Source organism: Phalacrocorax carbo, chromosome 3 (genome assembly GCF_963921805.1).
Source record: "Phalacrocorax carbo chromosome 3, bPhaCar2.1, whole genome shotgun sequence".
Taxonomy (NCBI): Eukaryota; Metazoa; Chordata; class Aves; order Suliformes; family Phalacrocoracidae; genus Phalacrocorax; species Phalacrocorax carbo.
In genome coordinates, this window is record NC_087515.1 from 122,977,232 (window position 1) to 123,000,331 (window position 23,100).

The 23,100-nt window shown below is 39.6% G+C and overlaps 1 protein-coding gene across 2 annotated transcripts in view; it reads left to right on the forward strand.

The window, feature by feature from the left end:
- Positions 1 to 23,100, forward strand: part of RCAN2 (regulator of calcineurin 2) — a 94,232-nt gene that overhangs the window by 26,888 nt on the left and 44,244 nt on the right. The window contains exon 1 of one of the 2 annotated variants that reach the window (XM_064448202.1): positions 21,056 to 21,945. The exons of the other annotated variant lie outside the window; for it this stretch is intronic. Within the exon in view, the coding sequence (XP_064304272.1) occupies positions 21,859 to 21,945 (87 nt within the window). The 5' untranslated portion in view covers positions 21,056 to 21,858. Of the gene's footprint in view, positions 1 to 21,055; positions 21,946 to 23,100 lie in introns of those variants that run through there. 2 annotated transcript variants of the gene reach the window in all.

Consider the following 23,100-nt stretch of genomic DNA (forward strand, 5'->3'; position numbering starts at 1 on the left):
TCATATCAGCTGACACAAGAATATTTATACCTCTACCTACAAAGGAAATGATCCAAGATACCTATTAAGTGGAAAAACCTTAGTGGATGGTTTGGGATTTGTGCTGTGGAGCAGAAGCATAACTGAATGATTACAGACCTGTCTGGGACTTGGGACCCAAACTGTGTTTACATGTTTATCCTTCTCTCCTGACCAGGCTGCTTTACATGTGTGTCAGAGGGCTCCATGACCATCCCGCCTACTGTAGCAGGGATGTTAGGATAAATGTATCATGAGAATTATTTAAGGCACATAACGTGCCTTGCTGTTACAGGTAGCTGTGACTGCCTTTTTTTCCTTTTTTTTTTTTTTTACAAAAAGGAAGGGAGGGGGAAGTACTATTGTATTAAGGTGGTTAAAATCTGACCCATCTTTATGCATATTTGTTGTCTTTGTTTGGCAAAGCCGTACTGAAGTATATAGGATTACTTGGAAAGCAAGGCAACGCATAGGAGGGATAGCATAGGAGGGATAAAGTTTCAGCCTGGCTTAGATGGATGGGATCAGCTGAAATATGCAGTAGTAAATTATTTAAATAAATTTACAGTACGTTTTGAACAAAATGGGAAGGTTGAGCATCTGCGCTGTTCACAGCCCAGCCCTGGTAAAGAGATGTCTTTGTTAAAATTAACTTGATAAAAGATTCTAATTTTATTTTTGTATCTTATAACTTATAAATATTGCTTGTCCTCTCCACTTGACTCTTTAGGGAGGTGGGGAGAAATCTTTGGTATTCTGATCTTTGAGGGAGCGGAGATGTCCTCCAGATGTACACAGAAATACTTAGCAGAGCTAATTGGTAACTAATGAATACAGTCGTGATCTAATGCATAAAGGTAAGTAAATGAATGGACTGAAGAGAATGCTTCCTCAAATATTTGAATAAATCAGTAGTTTAAATGTATTAAACATAAAGGATATTTCTTTCAAGCCTTGCAAACAGAAGGACTGATCTCTCTGACCGTTGACGTGATTATTGGTTTTCACTTATCTGTATCAGAAGATGGTAAGTTCTGCCATTTTTAATTCCTTCCATTGCATGCTCATTTAACTTTAGTGCTGAGTGACACAAAAGACCTCCAGATGAGCATGCGGTCTGGTATATATTCACTTTGCAGATGCTGTAGAGAAGTTGTTTTCATAAACTTGCTCCATTTTGTACGTGGGCCTGGGAAGAAGAGAAAAAAAAATTCACTTGGGGTTATCGCTAATTCTACACGAAAGTGTTCTCTTAAAGAAGGATGTAAGTTCTTGATATCAAATTCTGCCTTTTGCAGTTCACATGATATGAATGGTAATTACTTGGGTGGAAAAAAATAATTTTTTCGCTTTTGTAGAACTCTCTGCTGGGAGCTAAATTTGATCCCCTTATACATAATGAATGACAGCTTTCCTCCAGTAGCAGTAGTCTGCTGTATGAAGCCTGTAGAATTTTATGCCCTTTTAGCATATTAAATAAAGTTTTACCAACAGAAATAATCTGATAATTTATCAGCTAGGAAGTTACAAATGTCAAGCTAATGTCTTATTTTTATTTTCTGATTATTTGTTTCACGTGATGATTTACTTTCCTTATCTCTACCTTATGCTGTATCTTAAGCACTTTAGGATTGTGATGCTTGTCAGTACAGCATCTGAAACAATGTACTACACCCTAGAGGAATAAGCACAACCGAAATGAATAATAAAGCCGTAGTGATGCCAGGAAGATTTTTTTGGAGGGAGAGGTGGGATGGGGGGAGGAGATAGGATTCATGTCCCTCTGTAATATCTTAAGTGATCTTGGTGATCTTATTTCATATTTATACAGCTTTGTTTCTTCAGTGAATGCTGATCCAGACCATTTAATTATGAACTTCCTGCTCTAAGGTAGTATTTAAAAATGGTTTTACCGTGTGTAGAAGAAATGGAATTCATATATTTACATAAACTGAGAGCGATAACTACTTTTTCCTATATTCTGTGTGTAAGGGCAGATAGTAAATCTTCCTGCCAGTTTGATTTTTTTATTCTGCCTTTTTTGTGTTGCATGTACACATGCATATAGTATATGTGTGTGAATATTCAGAAAAATAATTCTGATATGGCAGTTAACTGTGATTTTTTTCCTTGGGCTAGTAGAAAAGCCAGGTAATCTAAGTGAGCCAACAGAAAGTCTGCTTGCCAGGCTTCAAACAAATGAGTTACTGCAGCAGTCTAGGCAACTAAAGTTGAGTATAAGGAACTTGAACAAGTATCGAGTGCATAGAGAAGTTACTGAATATTTTTTAGGTAGACAACTCATTACTGCAAAAGTTACTGTTTTATTTGCAAAACAGTTTTCTCTAACTGGAATTCAATGCTGTATATGTCCTATCTCTGTTGGCAATACTGGCAGAGGCTATAGGCCAACTAGGTAGAAGATGGCTTTGTGTACTTAAAAGCCACTGTGATGAATAACATTGTGATTCAAAGATTGCATAAATGTAGAGAGGGAAATGTACTTACAGTGATATTTAAGTGGCAGTTAATGAGTCAGCATGACAGAGAATTGTCAGACAAAAAAGCAAGGGAGTCTTTTCTAAGGTCTTGGCAATACAAAATGTATTGTCTTATTACCATATTGAGAATCTGACTTCTCTCTACTTGAGGTTTTTTTGAGTCGGCTTGCAAGCACACGTCCCTGCTTTTCCTCATGCAAATAATAATTAAGAATCTATAATGGAAGGTCTGAATCTAACAAATTCCTTTTGAGTTTGTGTGGTAACAAGTAGCCATTTACCTGAGCAGAATGGCAAGCACTTTACCTGGTGCATTCACTTAGTGGACTAATATGTGCTTTGTTTTCCCCAGGAGTGTTCCCCAAATTATCGTTGCTGTCCTGAGCAATTAAGTTCCTGCATTGTATCTTCAGCAAATCGGAGACAGTGGTTGGAAAGGATCGCTGGAGGTCCAACCTCTTGCTCAAAGTAGGGCTATTGCCAACAAGATAACATCAGCTGTGACTTTATCAGCTCTTGAAGACCATGAAACTCCACAACCTCTTTGGGTAGACGGCATCTGTGCTGCATTACCCTTTAAATGAAAAAAAAAAAAAAATTCTCTAATGTCCAGTCAGTACCTCACAAGTGACTTAAGGCTTTACCCCTTATTTTACTACAATTTGTACTTTCAGCAAATTTGCAATTTGTGTTGTTATCCAGAGTGCTTAGGAAGGTACTGAACAGTACCTGCCCTGATACTGACCCTTGTAATACTCTGCTTGTTAGTTGCTGTCAAATAGATGTTGAGTACTTGGTTATTGGCATCTCAGCTTGTCAGTTCAGCAAGTTTTCAACCCATTTTAAGTGTTCACACAGCCCATTTCCCCAGCTTACAAATGAGATCATTGCATAAGGATTTTGATAAGTCAGTCTTGCTCAAAGCTCTTTAAAGTGCTTATGAAACAGGTGTGACTTGCATTATATTTGAATGCTTAGTATTAGCATGTTATTTGTTGTATGTGTGGTTTGGTTTTGTTTTAATGGCTGGGACTGGCCTACTGAGAAAACTCAGTTTGGCTTCTGTGAACTGCTGGACCCTGAAAACTGAGCTGGATAGTCGGAGAGATGTTATTTCTTCCTTGGAGTCAACTGAGCACTAGGAAAGACAGGCTTCCAGAATGCAAAGTGGGAGGGAAGGAAGGTTAAGAGAGGAAGAAATCTGCAGTGCAACAGTTCTGGGAAGAGCTGGGAGCAGAAACACAAGCTGCAGAGCTACTAGAAGGAGGCTTCCTGAGAAACTGGGGGGAACGTACTGAGTTTCCTGCAGTGCAGGAAGCCACTTCATTGCTGGATAGAAAGCCACCCAAAGGGTAACCCTTCTGCCTGTTAGGACAGAGTAGATGGGTAAATTTGTTTCCAACTGTGTTTCATCTCTGTTTTCTCACTGTGAGACTTCTGTATTTTAAAACGTTCAAATTCTAGTCTTCAGTCGCAGCTAACTGCATGATGTGCTACGTCAGCAAGAGTAGAGCCAGCAGGCTGAAGGACATGATTTATTTACTTGAGAAGCAACATCTGGAATAATGTGTCCTGTTTTGGGCTGTCCTATACAAAAAAGATGCTGACAAACTGGAGAGAGGCACTGAAGGAGCACATAACACGTGGAGAGGCTGTCTGTGGGAGCTGGGTTTGTTCAGCCTAAGGAGAAGACTAAGACTTAGGAAGGATAATAGTTGTCCTCTACTGCCAAGTGAGTGTGTAGAGAAGATATCATATGCTGCTTCTTGCAGGTGCACAGTGAAAGGGTAGAAGGCAGCAAATGCAAGTTGTGATGTGGCAAATTCCAACTGGAGATAAGGAAAACCAGTTCTCACAATCAAACTGCTGAAGGAGGCTGAGAAACCCCCATCCTTATTTTTTGTGGAACTTGACTGAGCAAGGCCCTGAGCAATCTGATTTAACTTTGAATCTCTCCCTGCCTTGAGTAGGAAGGAGGTTGCACTAGATGACCTCCAGACGTCACTTCCAACCTAGATTATTCTGCTGTCCTATAAGACATATATTTATATGGCGCTTCATTGGTGTATCCTGGAAAGTAATCTGGTTTTATGTACATGGGCATTCATCTGCTCTTTGACTTTTGAAGATCGTTTAGCAAAGTCAATCATTTGTGCCATGGTTCTCTTAGTACGGGCCTTGTAAAGCATTTAATCTTTACATGTGAACACTATGGCAGATCTGCTGAAGAAAACTGATTCACTAGGTATATCTGGTATCGGTCTTGTTGTTGATTGGCCAATATAGAGCTTCCTCGCATATAAACTGCCATAGATGGGGCATGGTTGCTTGCAGGCCTCTTAAAATCATGCTTTTATTCAGACTTCTTCCTTGCCCTTCTGTGCATTGTTGTTATTACAGACCAGAAGATCTCACTCTTCACATTCCTTCCTGCATGACTGTGAATAGATGGAAAATGGTTAGCATCGTTCTGACACTGACCTAATCTTTTTTGTATTGTTGATAAAAATTTTTTTCATGATAGTGGCTAAGTACTGTGTCCTTAAGTTCTTACTTTCTGACAACCCCTGCTAAGAAAAACTCTCTGGGCTGAGATCTTAAAGGTGTTCATTGGCTGTGTCTGCAGTAGAGCAGGATAGCAAAGTAGGGTTGAGTCTGTAGAGGAAAATAGTTGTATGTGTGTCGTGTGTGTGTGGAGAAGTGGTATTTCAGACTACTTTTTAATCTAGTTTGTTTTCTGGGCTGAGCATGCTTGTTATGCTCCTGAAATGCCACTTCCACTTCAGTTTTGTCCAAAGAAATCCAATTTGCATGTGTAGCCCAATCACTGGTATAAAACAAAGTGTGATAGGTGGGGCTCGTCAGGAGGCTTGCTTCAAAAGCACAATCCTGATCTGAATTAAATGCAGATATAGATGTACCTGTAAAATACTGCTGCGTACCTGAAATCTATTGAAGTTGAGATTTATCTCACCTGCTTAGGGAGAATTCAAACAGGATAGTAAAGAATGCATGGGGCCATGTTAGCACGATTCTTAGCTGTGTAAACTCTATCAAATTCTAAAAGAACAAATTTTTGGTAGACAAGTTACTGTCCTATTACTGTGGAATATATTCTGATATGTGCATATCTGTGGTGTGGAGCTGTTGAACAGCCTTCTGCAAAGAAATTATTGTGCTAGGGTACATTGAGTTGAATTTCAGACATGGAGAGACAGAATAAAAAGCAGAGGGGACAGAAATGCAACTAATTGGGGGAGAAAAAGGTTAATGGGGTTTGGTTCATTCTTTAAATTATAGTGTAAAATGTTACATATGTGGGAAGTCGTGCTTGACCAACCTGACGGTGGTCTGTGGTGTGTCTGGCGCAATGGATGAGGGGAAAGCAGTTGCTTATCTTGACTGTAAGGCTTTTGACACTGTCTCCTGTAACATCCTCATACACAAACTGAGGGAGCAGGTACTAGATGGGTAGACAGTGAAGTGGATTGGAAAGCGGCTGAACTGCTGGGCTGAAAGGACTGTGATCAGCAGCACAAAGGCCAGCTGGAGGCTGGTCATTAGTGGTGCACCCCAGCCTTGATACTAAGGCCAAGGAATGTGTAGCATCTTCATTAATGACCTGGCTGATGGGAGCAAGTGTACCCTCAGCAAGTTTGAAGATAATACAAAACCAGGAGGAGTGGCTGATGGACTAGATGGGTGTGCTGCCATCGAGAGGGTCAGCAACAGGCTGGAGAAATGGGCCAACAGGAACCTCATGAAGTTCGATAAAGGAAAATGCCAAGTCCTGCCCCTGGAGAACAACAACGCCATGCACAGGCTGTGTTGGGGACTGACTGGCTGGAAAGAAATGGCCCTGAAGTCCTGGCGGGCACCAAATTGAACACGAGCCAGCAGTGCATACTGGAGGTGAGGAAGGCCAAAGACGTTCTGGGCAGTATTCAGATGAGTGGTGGCAGCAGGCTGAGGTGATCCTTTCCCTCTGCTCACTCTCATCTGAGTGCTGTGTTCCAGAACAGGAGTTCTGCACTCCCCAGAACCAGAGACAGACATACTGGAGAGAGCCCAGCAAAGGGCCATGAAGGTGATGCGGAGATTTGAGCATCACATAAGGAGAGGCTGAGAGAGCTGAGAGGCTGCAGAAGAGAAGGCTCAGGGGGATCTTATCAGTGTGTATAAATATCTGAGGGGGGTGGAATGAAGATTCTTGGTAGTATCCAGTGAGAAGAAAAAGCAGTGGGCACACACTGAAGAAAACGAAAGTGAAATTTCATTTAAATTCTACAAATGTTTATAATAAGTGTTTGGTTGTAAGGTGGTCAAGTGCTAGCACAGCTTGCCTAGAGAGACTGTGGACTGTCAGTCTTTGGAAATACTCAAAACCTGACTGAGCATGGCCCTGAGCAACCTGCTCCGGTTTGACCCTACACAGAGCAAGAGGGTTGGACTAAATGATTTCCAGGGCTGCCTTCCAGCTGCAACTATTCCCTGGTTCTTACTCCTTTTTCTCCTCTTACATAACAAGTCACAACTTAAGACTGTTCTTATAAAGCATTCTAACAAAAACTCTGTATGAAGTAGAATTTTCTTGGTAAATTCAGGAGTGTTGGTGTGCTACTATCAGACTTGCGGTTCCTGTTTGCCCTCACTTAAATTAATCATTGTAGACAAGTTATTTTAAAGTTATCAATTACTTGTACTGTTTTAAGTCATTAAAATAGTTTTATTGCACAAATTTGGGCACTTCTTCAACTGGCACTTCTCAAAGTCTTTACCCAAACAAAAATCAGGCTTTGGAAGTAAAATAGCTTCCAGTATGTTCTTAGTTTGTTATTAATGATCTCCCGTTAGGCTTGGATTTGATGCTGTATCCCCAATTTACTGATGAGACATGACCTACTGTTGCTCTGTGCTTCATTGTCTTTTTTGGTATGAACCCTCTTTAAGTTGCCTTGAATCATTCCTTTTTTTTTTTTTCTTGACTTCAGTTATCAGCACAAAAGCTGGAGTTGATTCAGCTTCCCTATTCTTATCTGGCTCCTTAAATCCAGCTGGCCTTTTCTAATGGACACTGACGTGTGCTCTGCTGACAGTGTAAAAACTTAGATGACTGAAACCACACTCCTGTTCCTTTTCTGACGTCTTTTTTGTTCTTTTATGCTGAATGTCACAAAATCTTTGTCCAGATTCCAGGTGACAGACCCAGACAATCCATCTAATTTTACCTATGCTCAGCAAACTTTGACTTTTAGAACTAGTCTTTCCCCCTGCTTTTATGGCTGAAGGAATGTATCAGCTGTAATAAGCTCTTAGCTGAGCTGACCGTGTGCTTGGGTTTCGTAACTCCCACGCTTTCTCCCATGGTATTTCATTATTCAAAACTGCTGTTAGACTTCTTCCTTATGAATCACTGTGACTATGATTCTGATGTATCTGATGATGCAAAATGATATGAAACAGGAGCATGCTCAGGCTTCTTTTTTCCCCTCTCCAGCACTCTTACCTATTCATGCCATTATTTTACAGTTCCATTTCAAGTTTATCACCACCATTGCTTTGCACTTCTCCCCTCCCATGCTTAACTTAAAACTCTTTCAAATTATTGCTATTGGAAGGAGACAGCAGTGCCAATCTTGCCGTCCACTTAGCGTTTCCGCAGATGTCTTGGACCTTGTTAGTCTGACAAGTGTGTATTTGTTTGCTATGCCACCATCATCTTTTAGCTATCCCTTCTTTAACTGTGCTCGTTATTGAACTGAGGTGTTGTGAAGTGACATAATTACTTGTGTCTCTTTACCTGGAAGTATTCTTCTCCTGAAACCTGGGATTGTGTTGGCTTTTTCCAAACTTTATTACATTAACTTACCAGCACTGCCAGCCTGTGATAAAATTCTAGTCCTGATCTCGATCTTCCTGTGCTTTGAAGGCACCTTGAACTTTAAGCTGTTGGCAGTTTCGTGAGTGCCTGTCTGTTGCGTGGGTTGTCATTAATATGCCAGATAATATTACTGCTAATAATCTGTTTCAACAGAGTCTGTATTAATAACCTTCCCCGGGTCTGGTAGTTCCTCTGTTGGCACTGAAGGTAGCGCTATCCTCTTCTACACTTATTAGTTTCTATTCTAGTCCTCTCTTCTCTGCATTAACAAAAAATTTTCTGCCCAGTACTGTATCAGGTGACTTATTGTGTGTGATCTACCATTTATTTATCAGAAATAACATGTGACTATCTCTGTATCTGTAAGTCCTCCCGGACTTCCTGAGGGAAAGACCAGTCCAGAGTCTCTGGACAGTACCAAGTGTCATATCTAAATTTGACATGTTTTCTGATTAATAAAGTTGTTGGTACTGCTTCCCACTCACCAAAGGAAAGAATGCTTCAATTACAGGCAAAGCAAATTCTGTACAGCTGAATTGTCCATCAGTATTACACAGAGAAAATTATACTCAGAAATAAAACTTAAAAAAAATAATCTGTTAGTTGCAGCATGCAACTATCCTGTAGATTACAAAATCACTGTAGGAGGAAACTGATTTTTAAATGGTGAAAAATATAAATCCTCATTCTTTTTCTGCCTTGTTTAATTCTGCTTTAAAAAACCCATTTCTTTACTCAGCTTTTGCTCTAGAAGTAGTGCTACACAGTTCTTAACCTATAATCCCTTCTACATTTGAGGGGCAGAAGGAACTACTTTTGATTTTGTACATTAAGCTTGCATGAATGTTTTATTTCCAGAAATTTGTATAGTAATAAATAAATCAGTAAAAATAAATATTTGTGTTTATCTTAATAAGCTGAAGAATTTATTTGGCAAATTGAAATACAGCAGTTGCTGTAGCTAGGGAATGGTTCAAAGGCATTAGAAGAAAAGTCAAAGATGTGAGTTGTTAAAATTTAAGTAATTTTTCCAGATCTTAAATTGACATTTAAAAAAACCACAGAACTCCAAACCTCTCAATGCCTTGAAGATTCTCTGTGGCATTGTTTTGTACTTGGTAACTACTCTGCCTTCCAGAAAAGCTTTTGCTATCTATATGTTTCCTAAATACCACGAGATATTTGCCCCATCCCTGGAAACACTCAAGGTCAGGTTGGATGGGCCTCTGAGCAACATGATCTACTTGAGGATGTCCCTGCTCACTGCAGGGCAGTTGGGCTGGATGACCTCTAAAGGTCCTTTCCAACCCTTCTATGACTGATGATATTTTAGTAGCTTTTGAACACTTATTTTTCATTTTTATAGCTAGGCCCACATGTAAGCAGTTCTCAATATAGAAATTTCTCTGTCTGTCGTCCACCTTCTCACCTGTATTTTTACAGGAGCAAGGCAGCAAGTTGGGACTGTCTTTATGGATGTCAGAATATGTATCTTTATGAATGAGTGTCTTTTAGTCTCTGTTGGTTTCTGTTGCCGCTAAGGTAGGATCAGTGTACGACTGACTGTACCTTGCCCCTATTCCATGACCATTGTGCTTCCTGGCTCGTAGCTAGATGGTGGACTGATGGGAGTGTCTTTTGGTGGTTAGCAAGATGCTCTCTTAATCTTTTATGTGGAGATTTTTTTATACTATTGCCATCGCTACAGTGAATGTGACACTGTAAAGATTCCAGTGGTCTTCTCTTAGGACAGTCTAATATGGGGCAGACCTCTGCCCTGCAACAGTCTGCAGCCTGATAGAGGAATCATTTTGCTGGGGAGTTTGTTCTTTTTAAAATCTGCTTACTGTATATGGTCTGGTACATGTCCCTTCAGAAATTTGGCTGCATTCTTTGGTGTATGTAAAGTATTTTGTAAATAGCAACCAGACATTACAATAATATTTTAAGATGCTAAAAGAACACTGAACAGGAAATATATAACTCGTTCAGTTGCTCTGTCCAAAAGATAAGAAGTAATTTTTTGTTCAAGTTCTAATTCAGTTATCTTAAAAGAATGTTTTTTGGCTTGTGACTGTCTTCAATTACTTCCTTGTGTCATAGAAACATAAACATGCTTGAGATACACTTAGTAATTTAGAGTGGGAATAAATCTGTATTAGCTGCAGAGCATATCCTTTCCATGAGAAGTGGTTGCTATAATTTGATATCATCCATTGTTAGAATACTTTTTAGCAGTCTTTAAAAAGCTAATTTAAAGAGTTGTGACCTTCCTCTATTACGTGCATTTCAGAGCATGAATTTCTTCTTCAAGTTGACGAAAACAGTGCCATGAAATAAAACAGCGTAGTTCCAAGTACTCCTCTGAGAGCAGGTGGTACACCCAAGGTGCCTCTTGCTATGTGTTGTAATATTTGAGCCTAATTTTATCTCTGTCGCCTGCGGAAATTGTAATATAATTGGTGATATCTCAAGTGAACTGAGGTAGAATTTTGCTCGTTCGTCTTCAGTTGGAAGGGTGAGTATGAAGTTCTGACTGTAAAAACTCAGCTTATGGCTGAAACTTATAGATACTATCTTAAAGTTGCATATTAAATTACAAATTAATACTTGTATTTTTTCTTTTCAATAATGACCAAACTGCCTTTTTACAGTAAGTCCTACTTGCTTGCTTACTTGCTACAAAGAATTCCTATACACAGGAAAGCTGCGAAACAATTGGTGACTTCCACACTAATATAACCTCAAGTTCATGTTTTATGGTAAGCATCAGGATAGAGTGCCTTACATCAAAGGGCATAGGGTGGAGAAATGGTTGGGGTTTCTTAGTTAGACTTTCTTTTTCCCCTCAGCTGGGATCCTGTGCGTTATATGAAAACTGAGGCTGTTAGATTAACTCTGATGGTTTGAATTTTTTGATTTCTGAATGTTTCAGTGCTGGCTTTCTCCCTCTTCATAGCTTATTTGCATTGTTCTAATTTAACTGACTAAGGATAAAATTAAGTTATCTATAGCTGTGTGATAAACTTTAATTTCCTGTATAAGGGAAAGCTGTAGATTCTGTATCAGAGATGTATCTATAACTGTTCTGTGAATTGATTCATATAAGTAGAACAGAATATTACCTTGAATTCTTGATAATGGATTACAAAAATAATTAGCAGATTAAAGTTATATTATCAATAAATACTCTCAGATAATTTGAAAAGCTTCCTTGTGAAGAAATACAAAAATAACTTAATGTACATTGCTTGACTCTGAGGTAAAGTAAGCTGTCATAAGGTTGTGAGCACAATTCAGAGTGGAAAGTAACTGGGGCACAAGTGGTCGTTAATATAAATGCAGACTTGAGTAGCAGGTAAATTCATATGGTCCTAACAGGCAATTTTAACTACAGTCTTTGTTAGAGTTACTCTTCACTTGGATGCTTAAGTCTAGCTTGGACAAAATAACAGATGGTCTGCACTATAAACTCCACATCAGACTAATGGGCCTGTATCTCTGTCCTGACATGCAGAAATCAAAGGTAGTTGCTTTGGGATTAAAGTTATGACTTCGTGGGATTTTTACTTAGCATTTTCTGAGATCGCAGAATCACTGCTTGGAAGGGACCTCAGAGATCATCTAGGCCATCCTTTCTAGGAAGGGCACAGTTGAGACAAGATGGCCCAGCACCCTGTCCAGATGACTCTTGAAAGCGTCCAACGTGGCCGAGGTAGCCCCTTCCCTGGGGAGATTATTCCAATGGTTGACTGTCCTCACTGTGAAAAATTTCCCTCTCGTGTCCAATCAGAATCTCCCCAAGAGCAATTTCTGTCCATTCCCCCTTGTCCTCTCCATGGGACTCCGTGTAAAAAGGGACTCTCCATCTTCTTTGTAGCTACCTCTTAAGTACTGGTACATGGGGATGAGATCCCCTCTGAGCCTCCTTTTCTCCAGGCTGAACAAACCCAGTTCTCTCAGCCTATCCTCGTATGGCAGCTTCCCAATCCTGTGATCATCCTGGTGGCCCTTCTCTGGACCCCTTCCAGCCTGGCCACATCCTTTTTGTACAGCGGGGACCAGAACTGTACACAGTACTCCAGGTGTGGCCTGACAAGCACTTAGTAGAGCGGGATGATGACTTCTTTCTCTCTGCTGGTGATGCCCTTTTTGATGCAACCCAGCATCCTCTTGACCTTCTTGGCCACAGCAGCACACTTGCTCATGTTGAGCTTCCTGTCCACCAGGACCCCCAGGTCCCTCTCCACAGAGCTGCTCTCCAGCCAGGTGGATCCCAGTCTGTGCTGCACTCCTGGATTATGTTTTCCCAGGTGCATGATCTTATACTTTTCCTTGTTGAACTTCATAAGGTTCTTGCTAGCCCACTCTTCCAGCCTATCCAGATCTTCCTGCAGGGCAGCTCTCCCTTCTGGAGTGTCTACTTCCCCACCCAACTTGGTGTCATCAGCAAACTTCATCAGGCTACACTTGATGCTGGTATCCAGATCACTTATAAAGATATTGAATAACATTGGGCCCAATATCGATCCCTGGGGGACTCCACTAGTGACAGGTTGCCACTTGGAAAAGGAGGCATTTACCACCACCAGTTCCCCACCCACTGCACAGACCACTTGTCTAGGCCATAATGCATTAATTTCTCCAGGAAGAGGCTGTGGGGGACCATATCAAAGGCCTTGGAGAAGTCCAGGTAGACAATGTCCGCTGCCCGCCACATGTCAGCCAGGCAAGACACTTTGTCATAGAAGGGCACCAGGTTTGTCAAGCACTATCTGCCCTTAGTGAAGCCATGTTGGCTTTTCCCAATCACGTGCTTCATTTGACTTGTGATGGCCCCCAGGAGGATTCGTTCCATAACTTTCCCAGGGACTGAGGTAAGGCTGATGGGGCTATAGTTACCCGGATCCTCCCTCGAGCCTTTCTTGTAGATAGGGGTAACATTTGCCTTCCTCCAGTCCTCTGGGACATCCCCCGTTCTCCATGACTGCTCGAAGATTATGGAGAGTGGCCTCACAATGATGTCAGCCAGCTCTCTCAACACCCTCGGGTGGATGTGTCAGGGTCCATTGATTTGTAGGCGTCAGGCTCCTGTAGTAATTCACGTACTAACTCTTCCTTCACTCATGGTGGGTCGGTGTTTGGATCAACCGGCAAGTTTGTTCCCAAAGCCTGGGACCCAACAGTGTTGGTAAAGACAGAGGTGAAGAAAGTGTTGAGGACCTCTGCCTTTTCAGCATCGTTGGTGATTGACTCTCCTAATCTGTTTAACAGTGGGCCTATGTTTTCCTTCTATTTCTGCTCGTGGTTGACATACCTGAAGAAACCTTTCTTGTTATTTTTGACATCTACAGCCAGTTTCAATTTGAGTCGGGCTTTTGCAAATTTAGATCTAGCAAATTTATTTTTTTTAGCTTTGCCATTTGAATATTTTAACATATTTTTTTTTTTTACTAATAGTGGTTAAAAAGGTCCAGTAGGCTCTACAAACCATTAACAGGCTGTACAAAGTAAGGTGGTGAGGAATAACATGTATGCCTGAGACCTTGTCTTAACTGACAGTTTGCATCTACCGTAGCCTTTGTGTGGCACGTGCAGAGCTGCTGCCTCACCCGTGCAAGGATGGCATTGTTCGAAAATGGGAAGAATCTGCACTGGTAGGCATAGAGGCTTCCTCTGTGTTAGGCTTTTTAGTGGGAGCTTTAATTTGGCCAGAGTATCTAGTGCAGATGAGACTTCCCAGGGATCTGGATGACTCGAATCAGAAATACTTCAGTTGGTTTGTTTTGGTTTTTTTCTTGAAGACTATCAATACTGGAATGAGTTAGGATTTTTGTATGGAAATGTTCTTCTATTAGAAAATGTGTTTTGTGTAATGCCATGCATTTGGTTTGTTGTTTGCAGCTCTCAGTTTCAGAAAGAAGCTGATTGTTTAAATATTGAAAAATTGCTTTGAAATAAGTCCAATTTTCTGTCACTCATTTTTAATGTATCTGCTAATTAATTACTGTCAATTTAATATTGACAATGCATTGTAATGCCCTTCCATTAGAGAGTGAATCAACACAGAATGACTAAATGATTTAGAACTGTGTTAAATACACATCTCTGAAACCACTGTACTGATACTTCATGTGTGAGATGACTGTACGGGAACTAGCTCTGTTTTAAGTTATTTTATTTTTGTTAATATCTGTTTAGAGCTGATCACGCTACATAAATTATTCAAATATTGAGTAAACTGAGAATGCAAAACAGAAGGGTGGAAGACTGGTTCTGGTCCTTTCCTGGGCTGGGTCAATGGAAGACCATTTATTTCTAAAGTTCTAGCTGGGAAAATAAGTCTGGTTTTTAGGGAGAGGAAAAGGGATAAACTAAATCTGATCTCGTATCTTCACATAAGATACAGGCTCTTAAACGTGCCATTATGGTCTGTCTTCTGTTTGTGAAATCAATAAATCAGCCTTGTGAGGAGGGACTTGGGTAAAGCAGTTTTATAAGTACATGACAAGTTCACTGACATTTTAAAATTACTTGGGTTTCTTTTTTTTTTTCCTGATCATCAGGTATATGCTCTAGGGAAAAAACAGAACTTTAGAGCCACTGGAGAAGCTTTATCTCTGACTTTTGGGTCCCATATTATCCAATCTCCATCTGTCCTTTGAAAATAAATAAAAAATCTTAGCAAAGGATTTATCAAAATGGATGACAGTGTCTTCTGTCTGTAATGAAGACAAGAAAGGATATTTGTATATGGTAAATTTTAAGTATCAACGCTTCTTTTTTGTCTACAGTTGGATCAGGGGATTAACAGGAGAAGAAACTCTCTTGTTTAAAGTGCAGCAAAATAAACACGCTATAATATCAGGATAAAATAGGAATTATGTAGGAAATCTGTTATTCATTGCTTCATTATTTGCTGTCTGCATGCTGTTTGACAGTTTATTCTTTCTTTTTTTCTCTCCTTTTGAACTGGACTGCTTTTGCTGGCTTGGCAGTAAGCACTGTTTTCTTTCAGCACAGCCACTAAATCTCTCACCTGCGTGTCCTGTGCAGAGCTGCAGTTGGGAGATAAGGTTGGTGTCTCTCACAGCAGTGAGCATTGGTATTCCAGGCTCTTCTTTCAAGGGCATTTTGCTGTGATGAAGCATCTCAAATGACAAGGAAAACATACAGGCATGTTAAATACCCTTGCTAGTCTGAGACAAGTAAGGGTAAACGGAAATTATTTAAAAATACATTTTGTAACTGTTAACAGAGTTCATGGATAACTGTAAATCACATTTTTAGGGAGGAGTATTACAGGTCTATCCCACCTGGCATTATCCATTAAATAATGTCTAGTAATGGAGAGTACCTGTCCTCCCCAGCTTACACTTAAAATCCTAATAAAACACAAGGGCTCTGAGTCCTCCTGAATGCGTGTTCCTGCGTGTTCTTCATCCAAGGTCACAAAGGTAGTTCTGTGAAGATTGGAATCCATCTTTGCAGTGTCTGGCTCTTGTGTCAGCCTGTGAGCACCTCCATCTTCCCAAAATGAACTGAGAAGGTGCCTGAGATTTCAAAGTTTCTTGCAGCTTTCAGAGCACTGGCCTGGCATCCTGTGTCGGTTTCGCAGTATCTTAGAGAATCCATGTATGACCTAGTTTTAATTCTGTTTTCAAGTACTGCAGGAGTAAATATGTGTAAGCACATCACCTGCTTTGTAGTCTTTTATAAAATTAAAGATCTATCAATGAGAAATTTGCCTGGGAAACATGTACTGCTGTACATCTGCACTGTAGGTAAGTATCACCATTCCTATCTTGCTCTTAATGCTACCACTGTGCCTCAATTCCTTTATGTGTAGGATTCAGTTTGAGATCAACACTGATATTTAAATGTCAGCTTATACATATGTACAATATGCACTGTATTTTTAAGTCTCTGTTGTAGTTGCTGGAAATCTAGTTAGGAATCAGCAGAGGTTAGAGCAATTCAGCCCATCCTCAACTACACATCAAGTGATGCGTCAGCAAAATCCCATGCTAGAGCCCATTGAGCGTATTGAACAAGAAGCATTCAGTTGCCCAAATTACAGGTGCTTAGTGCTATTTTAAATATCTTAATCTCTAAAAGAGAAGGGTCTTCTAGAGGTCCTTCATCATGTTCAGCAACGTCGTGTGTGTCTTGGATACCCTAAGGCATCTCGCATTGCACTAGCTGTCTGTGCTGAAACAACACAGTTAAGTCCCAAGTCTGTTACCTACAATGGCAATGTATATACTGGTATGTGGGGAGCTACATCTAGTTCTCTTAATTTAAAACTGAAACCTATGCAATTTTTCTATGATACTGTAGATAGGCTGCAAATAGATTTAGCTTACACTGCAGGGTTACAATCCTCTTCTGTTATCAGGGATTCCTCTGTGTTTTATATATTTTGTGGATGATTATCTGTTCATCAAATGAATCAAGGATGTCCTGACTTCTGAACTGGAGCAGCTCAGTTTATGAGAGAAGGTTCTGTAGTCTGGAACCAGAGCAGTTCTTATCCTGTGTGGATCTGGCACAGTGAAGGATTCGTAACCACTTCCACTAGACAGAAGACACATGCACTGATTTCCACCCACTCACACCTCCCCGCATATACTTGGAAGCTAAGGAGTATGAATGATACTGCCGTGTTAAAAGTAATTGAACAATTCTGACTCAGAGTTGAAAGTCGTATGTTGCTAAATGAGACAGCAAAATGATGTTGGCTAAATGACATAGTTGTTTATTCGGTCACTGAAGTATTCTCAAATTATCACATGTGGGTCTTTGAGTTGCTTGATATTGTCCTTATTAAAGGAGGGAGAAATCCTTCATTTATGTTTATGATTTGTTTTATTTTCTGGCTCCTGGACCTTCAGATTCTGAGATCTATAAGTGAGCCTAACAAAGTTATTACCTACAGAAAAGCAAAATATAATTTATAATACAGAAAAGCTACCTTTCCAAAAATCAAAGCCAGCCAAGGCGTGGTTCAGCTATGGATTTTTGAAGCTTTAGAGTTTTGGCACATATGAGGAACTTACTGATGACAGGTTTTTCTAGGTTTAATTAAACTTCTGTTTTCTTTTTCCCTCTGTCCAAAATTCAGTGTCTTTAAAAATCCTTAAACCATAGGAATGACTATTTGTTATGGGAAGGGGTTAATCAGAGTTCTTTTTTTTTTTGTCACAATAGTTGCCAATTTAGAATATATAGAAACTTTAGCTCGGGGGTCAAACTCACGTTGGAAAAATCAGTGGTTTTGTAGCTGTTGGATAGTTCGTTGTTCCTTATTTATTTTAAACACAAGTTAAATTGTCTATCTACAAGATATTTTATTTGATATATAATTAATCTATTTGTCATCTTTTGGGGGTTCAAAGAGGCTCTTTTTTATATCTTTATTGCTGTGTTGCATAGCCTCTGAAAATTCATGAAGCTTTGGTAGTAATTTAGAAGCTAGGAAAGAGAGAGTCGGTGCAGGCTTAACATGCTCTTGTTTCAGCTGTTGACTCCATTCATGGAGAAGTTTGCTAATGGATGTTAATGGAATCTCAGGCTTCTTCATCTATTAAAGGGTATGCATCAAGAGTTAAAACCCTCACAACATTGTAAAAAGGTGCATAATGTAACAGAATAACATTTGATGGCGACATGTTTGGGAATTACACGTGGGAATATTATTTCCAGGTAACTGTGAATTCATCTAGCATGGTGACGGTGGCTCATAGCATCGGGTAATGTGAAAGCAAATGAGATAAAATACATCTCCCTTAACTTCAGACCTCTCTTCTTGGATTGTCCTGAAAGTGCCAGCCTTTCACCCTTCAGAGTTGTAAACTACAGCATAGCAAGAGACAAGGATAACTCCTCCCCTCAGTTCCCATTTCTTGGCCCGGAGGCCTGGTCTGATGTGTTGCTGGTGTGTTCCTCTGGTGGATTTATCTGTTACTTCCATCCTTTTGGGGGTAACCTACTTCAGCACGAGTCAATGCTCGCTGTCATAAGCAAAAAATAATTATGCATGTTCTTTTTCCTTCTGTGGCTGAGCCTACTTAGTCTTCAATATTCCACTTTCTTCTAACGCCTTTATGAAGGACCTCTTTGTAGGAGCCAACTTTGCTCCTGAAGCATTTTTCTGGTTGGCCTTTCTTATCTTCTGCTGCAGACAGAGAAACTGGAAGAGCTGTCTTTTTTTCTGGGCTTTCTTTGCAGGGCTGTCTGTTATGTGACTAAATTTTTATGGGTTTTTAAAAGTATTTTATCTTTTGTAATTCTGTTTAAAAAAAGGATTATATTTGTAAAGGTATGTTTCTAGTGACAGGTATATAAGGGAGCTTGGTTTAAATACTTCTGACTTGTGCAGTGGGTTGAACAAGATTGAAAAAGATGCATATCATTAAAAACATCTGAGTCAGACACAATGTGAATCTGTTTACGGTGTCCGATCAGGCATCAAAGGGTCATTGATACAGAGTTTCTTTTTATTGTTCTGGATTTGCACAGCACCTTAATTTGCTTTGCACCTGCAAGCAGAGCTGCTACAGGAATAATCCCTCTATTACTAGTAATAACAAGCACAAGCTTCACCCAGTGAGCAAAAAAAAATGTCACATTTGCTTCTGAATTCAGCTGGTATTTTTGGTTATAATGTGGCTGATGTTACTGTGAGGTCCAGATACAGTGAGGTTTCCCTAAGGCTAAATCAGTAGTAGTTTGCTTGCAAAAGGAGGGTCAAGATTTTGCATAGGTTGTTTTAATGACCTGACAGTTGAGCTTGAAAAGTCTTAAATCTGTGGTGCTTTTTATATGTATCAAGCTGAGACATAGCTATAACTATGGTAACACTGTAGAAAAAAAAAAACCCTCCACGCATAGGAATAAAGGTTGTAGTCTAGGACTGTGTTGTCCCAGTCACTGTACAAATACAGAATGCAAGATTGTCCCTGGCTGGAACAACAGGGCTTATTTTTTCTTCTGATTTTGGAAACTTTTTGTCTTTTTGAAGAGGATTGCTGATTCATGTGTAAGACATGATCATCAGGTGTTAATCATCAGAAGGCCTAGTGGTGCTACAGGATCACACTGGTGCTCGTGAAGGAACAATGCCACTCCGAGTTAGGTTTGATCAGTATTACTCTGAGTTCAAGAGCCTGTTTTCTGGCTATACACGTAACTGTAAAACCTTGCTATTTCCATACTCAGCCTAGATATACAAGTGGGTCTCAGTTGCTCTTAAATTCACTCCCCTGAAATACTCACACACAGTGAGTAGTGCCCGTTTAATTCCATGCGTGATTGTTAGTACGGACAAAACTTGACATGAATTGAGAACTGAGAAACTTCTGAATGACTGTTCAAAACTCTGTACTTCCTCTCCGTTCTCAGAATTAGTGCCGTGGCCTTAAGCCCAGTGTAAACTGGCAGGGGATGACAAGAGAGTTATTTACTTCTGGATGCACTTACATTAGCATTCTAGTTCAGGTCCTTTTCTTCTGAGATGGTCTTCCACCCTCTGTGCTTTGGCTCACACTGCAGAGCGCTTTGCATGTGGGTTCCCTTCAGTCCGCAGGGCACATTAGAGAGCGCCTAAAATAATCCCTCTTGAAATACATATACTGTTGATGTCAGGTCCTCAGCACCGACTCTTTTACTTGGGGGAAAAAAAAATCTGCTTGTATTAGTAAGTATTAATATTCCATATATTGTCTAGCCTTTAACTTTGAGGTGAAGCTTTAAGGTGTATATGTGATCCATAAATCATCCGGCTTAGCACCCACCAACGAGAGCACGGCTTTCCGGCTCGCGTGTTAGGACAAAAGCTGTGATTAGTAGCAGTTGGTGATCTGGAGAGCCTACTGAAAGAGTAGGTTCTTCGAGTATGCTGAAGTGTATTATGTGTCTATATCAATTTGTGTTTTCTAAATATGATACTTTAAAATATGCATGGAATATAGCTTTAATTTTTCTTGGGAGTTTGCTGAATTAGCCAGACCATCAAGAGCCAGAGTTAAGAATTGTTTTGGAAGAAATAGAAAGAATCTTCCTTTAAACATGATTGAAAAAAAGGATGCCTGATCTGGAGAAAGCAGCCAATATTAATCAATTTTAAATTATCCGATAACAAAATTTTTTTACATTAGATAAGACTATAAGGAATTGTAGAGTGCCCTGAAAAAAAAAGATCTCATGCAGGATTATGTCTTGATTTCAAATGAGAAGTGAGCAGTAACAAATGGAGTATGATGCATATTGAAAGGTGTAAGCTGAAGTACTCAAATGCTCTGTAGAGGAGTTCTGTAAGGCAGTCTTTGTTTTCAAGAAGCAAAAACAATTAGGTTGTCGCTGTAAAGAGCTCAACAATTAAAAGGTATCTATGGATCACAAGAATGAAATATTAGAGACAAAACAATGATGCCAGTTTGGGATAAAGATCAACGTCAGAAGTCCCAAATTTGTAGATTTTTTTATTTCTATCATTAAAAAATAAACTTGCAAAGAATAAAGAGGCCACTGAGTCAGCAGGTGTAAAACTTCTTCACTTTACTCTAAATCTGTCTTTCAGTTGAATAGTTACACTTGTGAAGCAGTAACCCTAAGGACAGACGGTGTAAAGGTTGCCTAGTGTGAAGTCCTAATTTCAAGGCAAGTGTTCTGTTCTTTGAAGGGGCATTGACTTCCAAATCACACACAGAAAGATGCGTCATAGTGCAACTTGTCTGAGGACTGGGGTCAAATTTGCAATAGGTTGATCACTCCTGATAACAGGACTAGATGTTCTCTAATCTCATGGGTGGGGTTATATAGCACACTTTATTAAAAAAGACTTTGAGCTATTAAAAGCAGAACGCTGCGGGTTTTGCTGGTTTGGGTTTTTTTTTTTCATTAGTCATCTGCTGTAGATTTTAAAGTATAACAAAGTAGCGAACATTACCCTGAGCTTAGTGGCTTTAAATGCTGGGTTGATTTACACTCAGAGCGGAGCTTTCAGTGTCAGGCGATCTTTTTTTGCCAACATAAGCGCTCAGCTGAAACAACAGCTATGACTCAGTTGCCAGTGAACGCTGCTTGAATTGATTTAGTCCGAGTTCAGATTTAGCACATAATCATGTTCAATTTGATCCACTGTGCTGCCTAGAGATAAAAGGGTTGAAAAAATAGATTTAGCTTATGTCAGTCTTTGTGGTGATGTCATTGCCGTGAGAGATGGAATAGCGCTGTTACTATGCTGTGCCTGCTCAGTTGGTGGGTGTACGAGGGAAAGGCAAGGAGCAACTCAGTTAAGTGCAAAGAGCTTGTGTCGGAAGCTTGCAGTTACTGTCAGCATTGAAACAGCATTTTGGACTGTTCAGCTGCAATACTGAACTGAAGATTATTTTTTTTTCTTCCCTTCCAATCGTGTGTCACTCTGAGGTTGCCTAACTCTGTGTACAAAAGGGGGGGATGCCAGCCCGGAGCATGGACTGTGATGTCTCCACTCTGGTTGCCTGTGGGGTTGATGTGGAGATTTTTGCCAACCAAGAGGTTAAGGTATGCACCTACAATTCTTTTGTTACAGATGCTTCTTAGAAAAGCCTTTGGGGAGCAATAGGCATTTGTACGTAGCAATTCAGAATACGGAGGCAGATGAGATTCTGCTGCAGTAGTGAAAGACACGCAGTTAAAAAAAATCTGTTTAATTAGGGGAGAGAAATGTGCTTGCTTTTTACTGTGTTTTGATAAGCTGAAAGAATAGGCTGGTATTTATTCTTTAATGATATAAGAAATGGGTTATATAACTGACATCTGTGCATACACATGTTTCATATTCATAACAAATCATTCATTGTTAATTTTGTCGAGATATGTTTAGTCCGGTGTCACTTTTTAGAACAGCCTTGCCATAAATGTTATTTATTGATGCTGATAATCTTCAGACATTTTTACTCAGTTGAACAGTAGCTGTTTCTTTTTTCACATCCAAATCATGTATACAAGTATAAATTTTTGTTGTGAAGGGTTAAAAGTTTGTAGCAAGTATTTTGGTGCATCTGCAATATAGCAGAATAGAAAAAGTTGTGCATCTTGTATATCGTATGAATACCTCAAAACCAATACTTAAATCTAAGGCTTGATAAGCTGGCCTCATAGTCTTTTAATTAGACAAATACTGTAAAAAAGTCATTGTGTATAATTGCTTTCTGTTGAAATAAATTTTTTCCATTTATTCTCATATTACTGCAAGAAAATCACTGCAAATTAAGTTTGAAAGAGGAATTTAAAGTATGCTTTTCACAGATTATCTGAAAGAGCTCATAGACATGCTACAGTGATATTCGGCAGCTTATTTAAAGGACAAAGATACAGACAACATTAGTTTCTAGCCTGACTGTTCTTAGTATTGAAAGAATGGAATGGGGAAAAAGAGGATTTACAAATAGGAGATCCAATTTGGAACCCCTGTTCTGTTTAATTCTGAGTCAAACATTGAAGCCAGTGGAAATATCTGGAAATAAACCCCCTTTCATTTGCAAGAGGTTATTATGATTTTTATTTCCCTGTTAGTTTGTTACCAGGTGGTATCAGATATACTTTGTACAGATGCTTTTGTGTTGCCAGCAAGAGATTCTTCTTAATTTAAGAAGCATTTTCTTAATAGTTTAATACTGGCTTTAGAAATGAAATAGTGAATAATTCAGATAAATG